We start from the raw sequence: 9,306 nt of genomic DNA, 5'->3' as shown, positions 1-9,306 counted from the left end.
TTTTCTCCCCCCCCCCTTCCTTCCTTCCTCTCCCTCCCTACTTATTTTTGAGACAAGATTTCTCTCTGTAGCCCTGGCTGTCTTAGAACTCACTTTGTAGACCAGGCTGGCCTTAAACTCATATCTGCCTGCCTCTGCCTCCAGAGTGCTAGAATTAAAGGTGTGCACCACCAATGCCAGACCTAGTAGGGAATTTTCTTATTTAGTGATTGATGGGGGAAAGCCCTGCCTATTGTGGATGGTGCCACCCCTGGCCTGGTGGTCGTATAATAAAGCAGGCTGAGCAAGCCATGAGGAACAAGCCAGTAAGTAGCACTCCTCCATGGCCTCTGCATCGGCTCCTGCCTCCAGGTTCCGGCCTAGTTAGAGTTCCTGCCTTACCTTCCTTCAGTGGACTGTGACTTGGGATATGTAAACCAAGTGAATGCTTTCCTCCCCATGTTGTTTTGGTCACTGTGGCTTCATCACAGTAACAGTGACCCTGACACTCTTCATCCAGTCACAACGCACACATGTCCACATACTTTTCAACAAACCTAAGTATAAAATGATTTACCTCTTTACTTGTTTCTTTTTATCTTCATTTCCTTATGAAAGTTTCTGTGTCCTGTAAATTTCATATTAAAATATATACACAATAGACTCTAGACATGGATCAGTGGTTAAGAGCACTGACTGCTTTCCCAGAGGAACTAGGTCCAATTCCTGACACCCACATGCTGGCTCACAACTGTCTGTGACTCCAGTGCCCGGAAATCTGACAACCTTTTCTGACCTCCATGGGAACTAAGCACATTATAAAATAAAATGCATAACGGGGGTGGGGGGGCACGTGCCTTTAATCCAAGCACTAAGGAGGCAGAGGCAGGTGGCTATCTTTTGAATTCAAGGCCAGTCTGGTCTACAGAGCTAGTTCTAGGACAGTCAGGGCTACACAGAGAAACCCTGTCTTGAAAAACAAAAAGTAAAAAAAAACAAAAAACAAAACCAAACAAAAAGTAAAGAAAGTGTACACCTGTAAGCCCAGCACTTGGGAGGCAGAGATAAGAGGACTGACAGTTTGAAGCTAGCCTGAGCTACATAGTGAGACCGTGGTGAAAAGAAAGGAAAAGAAAATGGAAGAGAGGAACTGATGGAGGCAGGGGCGCAAGCCTACTGCTGGTGAACTCACCTTTGCCAGCAGGGCCTCAGCCACAGCCTTGTGATTGTGAGGAAAGCTCGCTCTCCTCCGTAAAGTCCCTGCTGCTCTCATGTGAGCCCACCCTCCTCCCTGTCTGTGGAGTGGAAAGGAGCAAGTTGAATGTTGCCTTAGCCAAATTTCAGCCTCTTAGTCACTTTCACTTTTGATAGACAGCGGCAGTTGGTGTTACCATTGTGTTCATATTACAGCAGGGCGGTCACCCAACACGCATCCCACCTGACTAAATCTGTCACTCCCAATTCCCTCTCAGTTTATACCCTTGGGGAGGCATTGGAAGAATGGTGCACTGGGCTGTGATAAACACTATAATGCAACACACCAAGGCTTGAATTGACTCAACTTCTCGCTTACACTCACTAGGCTACTGACACACTTATTTTCATCTCCGGAGGTAATAAAAGCATCCTTTTCTTTTTCTTTTTAATTTTTTGTGCAGAAGTTTTCCTCTTTAACTGGCCAGTTTTCGCCTTAGGCTAAACATTAATTTGGCTATTTTGCTTATACGATAGCTTGGGAGTTCTTAGGGAAAATTCTTGAAATAATGTGCTAATGTCAAATGAAATTACATGAATAGCTGTTTTAGGTGGATATCCAGGAAACACTAGCTTTTTCTGATTTTCCAAGTCCCTGCTGGTTTCTTTAAGAGTTATGTTAAAGTTTTTTTTTTACTTCTGTAACCAAATACCTGAGAGAAACAATTTAAATGAGGAAAGATTTTGTTGTTTTAATCCCTCTACATGGGATTAAAATCTTGCACAAATGGCCAGCCAGTGGCACACGCCTTTAATCCCAGCACACAGGAAGCAGAGGCAGGTAGATCTCTGAGTTTGAGACCTGCCTGGTCTACAGAGAGTTCCAGGACAGCCAGGGCTACTCAGAGAAACCCTGTCTTGAAAAAACAACACACACACACACACACACACACACAGAGAGAGAGAGAGAGAGAGAGAGAGAGAGAGAGAGAGAGAGAGAGAGAGAGAGAGAGAGAGAGAGGCTGACTCAGGACTGAATGATGCCTAGTAGCTCAACAGTATTACTAAAACAGTTGACTGTTTCATTTAGGGCTGGGATGCTGCTCAGTCCCCAGCAGACATACAAAACCAACACAAATTCCTGCACTTTGGGCTGGAGCAACGGCTCAGTGGTTAAAAGCACTGGCGCTTCCAGAGGATCCAAGTTCAATTCCCAGCACCCACATGGCAGCTCTGTATGCTACATACCCACAACTGTATGTAACACCACTTTAGGGGATCTGACACCTCTACACAGACACATTGTAGAACACCAATGCATATTAAAAATATTTTTTTAAATCCCTGCTTTTGTTTTGTTTTGCTTTTGCCCCAAGCCTGTCCTGGAACTCACTCTGTAGACCTGCCTCTGCCTCCCGTGTTCTGGAATTAAAGGCGTGTGCCACCAACACCCGACTTTTTTCTTTTTGTAAATCCCTGCATCATTTTATCTGTTGTGACTTCTGTGTCCTCTGGGTGGTGCCCTCCAATGAGTCACTGAGTACCTCAGTTTTCATTTGGTCTGTCACTTACGACTCACGGGCTAAAGTTCTACAGAGGGGCCTTCTGTGTTCCCTGTGTCCTCAGAGAGGAACAAAGCACTCAAAATCTCTCAGGCTGGGGAAGGCAACTGAGGAATCACCACTGAGCAAGCTACCTTGGAGAGAATTTGGCTCTAGGCACATAGTTGACATTTCTTTCTATTGACCCCCACTAAAACCACATCCTCTCCAGGGGTTCTCAAGGCCCATGTATGAGATTATTAAATGTCACTCTCCATTATTTGAAATCATGTGTAACAGCAGAGATCTAGTCTACTTAGGACTGCTGACAGGCACAGGGTTGATGCTTATCCAGCTGCTGGGATGTGGGTGGGGTTTGGGGGATTCCCTGGAAAAACTGCCATCATGCCAACCTGACCTGCTGATGGAGACGGCCTCCTGGGCAGCTAGCTCAGTCAATGGAAGGTGAGCAGCATCTTTTCTTCTCAAAGGTACCACTCAGGGATTTTTGCTCTAAATAACATGATACATATTATTTAGTGCTGGGATTAAAGGCGTGCACCACCACCACCCAGCACCAGAATTGTAATTTATGTAATTCCATATCCTTAAGAAATTAAGGTGTTGTGGGTGGTGGTGGTCACACCTCTGATCCCAGCAGAGGCAGGATCTCTGAGTTCAAGGCCAGCCTGGTCTACAGAGCAAGTCCAGGACAACCAGGGATACACAGAGAAACCCTTTTAGGAAAAAAAAGAATTCCTATGTAGCCATAGGGAACATGTCTCCTATAGATAATGCATGCACAAAATTGCTAGGAGAGTGGGACTGAGGAATCAGAAGGAATGAATCCAAGGGCACCTCAATCTCTAACTGGCTCTCCCCACAAAGTCCCTTGGCTATGATCACACCTGAAATACATTACCTAGCACAACTAGGTGTCGGGTCTTCAAGGTCCTAACACAATGTGTACTGGTTTTTGACAGCAGTTAATAGTGGCCTGAAAATCCACTAACATTTTCAAGGACAATTAAATGGCTTCCTAGATCACAACAACACTTTCCCCCTTTATCAAAATATGTAACATCCGCCGGGTGGTGGCGACGCATGCCTTTAATCCCAGCACTTGGGAGGCAGAGGCAGGCAGATCTATGTGAGTTTGAGACCAGCCTGGTCTATAAGAGCTAGTTCCAAGATGGTCTTCAAAGCCACAGAGAAACCCTGTCTCAAAAAAACAACAACAAAAAAGTAATATCCAGTATTTGTCTTCCCATCACAAAGGAGTGCTAGTACCCCCTAAACTTAGCATACTTTTGGATTATCACTGGACAAACCTGATTGCAAATGATAATCCCTTTTAGCTTCTGAAGATCAATTAGGCAGGGGCTGCATAGGGTTTCCCAGTACTTCACACAAATAAATATTTTTTTGGTAACTTTTTTTTTTCCTGGTTTTGAGACACGGTTTCTCTGTGTAGCTTTGGAGCCTATCTTGGCACTCGCTCTGGATCTGGCACCCACCCCAGGAGACTTGGTTCTACTTCTGAAATAAGCAGTGTTGTTTCAAACTGGTTGGTCCTTCTGTTTTCCACTGGAGTCGAAGAAAGTTAGGGGTCCCTTTCACTGCAACTCAAGACTCTTGTAAGCAGTTCCCACAGCAGCTTTCCAGCTGTGCCTAACCACCAGGCAGCTTCTCACCAACACTAAAGGTGGAGTGGGCACAATCACATTAAACTAAGAGGCATTTGTAAGTGAATTTAAATGCACTTTATTTTCAGACAACCTACACGACATGTTCTTTCTTTTTAAAAAAAAGAAAAGAAAAAAAACAATGTCTCCACTCCAAATAAATCATGGTCAAAATAAAAGCTCAAGATGACATCAGTCCCATTTGTCCTAAGCCCTGGTGTTGTATGGATGGCAAGCAGCAGTCAGCTATGGTGACAGGTGACAGATCCAATTTGTTACTGCAAAACAAGGAGACCACATTAAGAGCTACCCTCAGCTTCAATGCACAACTTTCCTGCCATATACATGTACTCCCCAATTCAATCTGGACTGCCACAAAGACAGGCAGGAAGCGCAGGGAGCATTTTCTTTTGCATCCTAGTGCAAACCAGAAGAACAACCACAAACTGTTCAAGGTCTATCAGTGGATGCAGACTACCACTCACAAAGCCAGCAGCACTCATCTTTCTGCAGATTACAATCAGGGCTCTTAACAGCAGCCACTGTCTGCGCACCACCCCAGCCACTCATCTCAGACTGTCTCCAGTACAGCTCTAAGCTCACCTTCCACCCAGCCTACTCCAAAGCCTCTAAAACCTAGTTCCTTATAGAAGACAATTCTGTATTTAATTTCACTAAGCTTCATCCATTCAGAAGAAATCCGGTGGTACAACACGAAATGGTCTTGAACCCACTGTGGGAGAGGCAGGCCTGCAAGGCCACTCATTCTGCACACCATCACTTATCCCAGGCTAGTGTCAAACTACGTGCTGCCTACAGATGGCCAATATCACAGCTTCCTGCCCTCACTTGGTAGTTTCTCTTAAGTTACTCTACCTCCAGGCCCATTTATGTTTAAAGGCACTGTTCTCTTTAGAACCCACAAGATAAAGGAGCCTATCTTACCAACTACACGGTTTCTGTAAAGCCCATGCCTACCACCTGCAGATGGCAAAGATCACTCCTAATTTCAACATATACTTACACATTTCTCCATCTCTAGGCCATCCTTAAAGAAAATCATGAATGGGGTCACACCATCTTCACGGTAGTCCAGGAGAGCAACCATGCCATCTGGATTCATGTTCTCACCAATAAAAAACTTAAAAAAAAGTAACAAATACCTAGAATTAGAATGTTATGTGCTCAAAAACACAAATCAAACCACAAAAGGGAGATTCAGGCTAACTTTTTGGCAAGTAAGAGCCTGGATGCTAGCCAAGTGTGTGTTAGCACACACCTTTAATCTCAGCACTCAGGAGGCAGAGACAGGGTTCAAGGTCAGTCAGGTTTTCAATGAAAAGAAAGTCCACATGCCTTTAATCTTGGAGGCTGAGGTGGGTGATCTTAGGGAGCTCAAAGCTATCCTGGTTTTATATGGTGAGTTCCGGGTCAGGGCCATGTACAGACATAACAAAACAAATCCTGGCTGTCCCTGTGGTTAAGATTGTACAACCCTTTATTTACCTGGTAGTTATTGAAATTAGCAAGGATGTGCTTAATTTGCTCTGCAGCCCCAGTCATAAAAGGCTTTACTCTTTCAGGTTTCTGTTCTTCAAGTTTGCCTTTGAGTCTAAAACAGTAAATTTCAAAAGGTCATTAAAACATCGAACTTTCAGCAAAATTATTTTTCCCAGTAAGTAAAATACAAGTCTCAACCTATAAACAAAAAGGCTACTGGCCATGAGCAAAATGATGCATTACATTACTCTGTGGCAGAAGAAAATGTAGTTTTAAGCTTATTAACTTTTAAAGAGTTTCTGTTCTTCAAAGTTAAAGCTGGACTGATTACTCCAGTATGCTCACTTTACTGGAAAGCAACCATCATTGTATAACCCAACATTGTATAACACTGAGAAAGGCCCTCCCTCATAACCAAGGAAGTAGACGAAAGTCTTCTAGGGCCCTGACCACCAAAACAGGGTGTTTATCTCACTTACGATTTCATGTAATCTTTGATGTACTTTTTGTAGGCCTCTTTTGTGAAGCTGGTTTCTTGTAAGTGGTGGTTCATGACAATATCGACACCGGTGACTACTGTGCTTTCGGTTCCTTCGCCCTCTGGGCCTTCGGCGGAAGCATTTCCACCAATGAGCGAGTCATCGATGTTACCTTCTGTTCTACTGACCATCTACGTTAAGAAAAAAGAAAATTATTGCAAAAAGCACACCTCCAACTTACCTTTTCTACACTCCGGCAACGATCTGTCAGTTCCCCGAAACACCTCAACCCAACAAAAAAGAATCCTCGCCCGGACCGACAACAATTGTCACTCGGAAGAAGGAAGTTGTGGGCTCTCGGATCGCCACGGGTTAAGCGCGCACAGCGCCAAGATATGTTAAACAGAGACAATACGTCCCCGATCGCCCGGAAGGAGGATGGGCGCTGAGTTCGCGGACCTATTTCCAGGCTCGGCTCCGCCTCCACTTTTCTAGAAAAACCCGAGGCCGGAAAGAGCGTCTCCTCCGCCTGGAGGCGGCTGGGAGGATTGCACGAGCTCCAGCGGGAGAGCCGCAAGCCCAGCCCGCCCGGTCTCCCCGCGGCGCCCCGCTCACCTTGCCCTCCACCTCCAGGCACAGCCCGTCCGCGATCTCCCGGATCTTGTAGATGTCGGAGAACAGCTCGTCACCTGAAGGAGGGCAGAGAGCCGCCGGTCACCGGGCGAAGGCCCGCCATTTCCCGGGCCGGCTGGGCGCACGAGGCGCGGCGGCGGCGGCGGCGGCTCCCGGCCCAAGCACGGCGCTCGCGCCCCGGCCTCCCCCGAGCCCACCCGCACCCAGACCCGCGGGGCGGCCGGGACTCACGGCTGATGATGTCCCGGTAGATGATCATGGTGGCGGCGGGGGACAGCGGCGCTAGCCTGACAGCGCGGAGCGAGCGCGGTGCAGCCGGAGCGGCGCTCGGGGGGAGGGGGGAGCGGGCGGAAAAGGCCGACTCGGGCGCTCCCCAACCTCATATAGAGGGCACGTTCCTTACGTCATCGCCCGCTGCGCCCCCGGAAGTGCCGCAAGCGGTGACGTGGCACGCAGAGCAGCGCGGGGGCGTGGCCGCGTCATGGCCCGGCTAGGGAGGGTGGCGGGCATCCGGGGACTTGGCTGGGACACAATGCCGGGTTCCCTTGGGTGCGCGCGGCGGGCCGGGCCGGGCCGGGCCGGGTGGGGTTGGGGCGCGAGCCCCGGGCCTGCTGGGACAGCAAGGGACTCGCGGCCAGGGGACGGCCTCCCGCTTGAGTCACCTCTCGGGTGTGGCCTGGGACAGCTGCACCCGCCTCCTGCCGCGCCGCGCAGCTCAAATTCCCACCCCTTTCTCGGAAAGAAAGTGTCAGCAGAATTAGGTGCTTGTTGCCCGGCGCCGCCGAGCCTGCGGGGACGACGGGGACAGTACGGGGCTGGCGTCCCGGGTCTCCGGCATCCGGCCCACGGCTGTTCACCGCCTTCTCACCACCTTCTCCGGGTTTGCGGAGGGAGGGAGGGAGGTGTCGCGGGCCCTCTGGTCTCCCCACTGGGTTCCGGGTGTCAAAGCCTGCGGTGGATCTGGCAGGACAGCTCTCAGCTGTTTTGGTTTTGGCCTCCCATGACGTCCTTTGTTCGAACCAAGTTCTCCATTGTCACTTTTTGTCCCTGGTGCGTCAGGGTTAAACAGACCAAAATGAGGAGCTTCCCGCTTGCCTGGGTGACTTGGGGAGTTGGTTTTTACATCCATTAGGAAGTACAACAAACAAAAATACAAGTCTTCAGTCTGGTCGTTCAGGTAAACATGTTTGACAGGATGAAATCCCAAAGTTTCTCCCATTCCAAGTTCGGTTGTAGTCTGTTGTATTCTTTGTGTTGGGAATTTTCTTACTGGTCCCACTTAACGACACAGCCAGTCCTGCCTGCCCTTGTAGAAAACTTCAGACTAGCAAGTATGTCAAAGGAGCAGGCTTACACATTAACAAATTGTCATAAATATAGTAACAGTAATAACGCGTTCTTATTGCTAAAGATCAGGATAAAATTGGAAGGATGAAATCAAAACAGCCACTTAAAAAATAGGATCCCCTCGAGAAGGTGGAGTGGTCTAGTGCTTCCCTAGACACACTTTAAAAGCCACAAGGTAACTGGAAGTAAAAAGGGAAAAAGGGGTGAAAGGAATCAGAAAACATATATATATATATATATATATATATATATATCGATCACTGATCAGTTGATGGTCAGTGAATTTGCATTGTGAAAACAATTATTTCTGAGTTGTTTGAATTCTTATATAAACATTATCTCAGGCATTTAACCTTTTCAAGTTACTCAAAAACATACTGATACAGAACCTTAAACAGTGTGCGCCATGCGCCACCACTGCCCATTGAGCCCACCATTCTTATCTCAGAATATCATTTGTGATGAGAAAGAAATGCCTGACAGGCTGCTGTAGAGTAGAAAGTAATCACTCAGGATGTGGTCTGATGAATTAGAAGGTTGATGAATTTGGAATGCTCTTTGTTAATTGGGTCAGAAAATGGATACCGAGCCAGCCAAACTGGATTGTTCCTGGTAGTTTGAAAACCTTCACTTTGAGATAATGTGACAAGATCTTGCCCTGTAACCCTGGCTGGCCTGGAACTTGCTATACTGACTGTGCTGGCCTTGAATTAACGGAGATCTGGGTCCTGGGATTAAAGGTATTCACAGCGCCTGATACCACAGTGCTTTTAAAATTGAGTGTTTCAAAAGCAAATTCAGTAAACTGAACAGTTTTATTTAAAATGAATGAAATGGAGGCACCACAAGTTTGTAATCCCAGGATTGAGAGATGAAGATCAGGGGATTGAGTACCTCTTCAGCTACACAAGTTCTGGACTACCTGAGAACTTGTCTCAAAAACAAAAG

General features: G+C 47.2%; 1 protein-coding gene and 1 non-coding gene across 2 annotated transcripts; both read right to left on the bottom strand.

The window, feature by feature from the left end:
- Window positions 1-4,458: 4,458 nt before the first annotated feature.
- Tpt1 (tumor protein, translationally-controlled 1) lies at window positions 4,459-7,400 on the bottom strand. Its single transcript, XM_027390123.2, has 6 exons — window positions 7,243-7,400; window positions 6,994-7,067; window positions 6,379-6,569; window positions 5,906-6,011; window positions 5,424-5,540; window positions 4,459-4,677 (listed from the first exon to the last, which is right to left on the bottom strand). Exons 1-6 carry the CDS (start codon window positions 7,268-7,270, stop codon window positions 4,675-4,677), a joined length of 519 nt encoding a protein of 172 aa, XP_027245924.1. The 5' UTR covers window positions 7,271-7,400; the 3' UTR covers window positions 4,459-4,674.
- Window positions 4,743-4,872, bottom strand: LOC113832735. Its single transcript, XR_003480182.1, has one exon. It is a non-coding gene; the product is annotated as a small nucleolar RNA SNORA31 (small nucleolar RNA).
- Window positions 7,401-9,306: the final 1,906 nt, after the last annotated feature.

Source organism: Cricetulus griseus (genome assembly GCF_003668045.3).
Source record: "Cricetulus griseus strain 17A/GY chromosome 1 unlocalized genomic scaffold, alternate assembly CriGri-PICRH-1.0 chr1_1, whole genome shotgun sequence".
Lineage (NCBI taxonomy): Eukaryota > Metazoa > Chordata > Mammalia > Rodentia > Cricetidae > Cricetulus > Cricetulus griseus.
The sequence above is the reverse complement of the archived record's forward strand: the minus strand, read 5'-3'. Positions and strand labels throughout refer to the sequence as shown.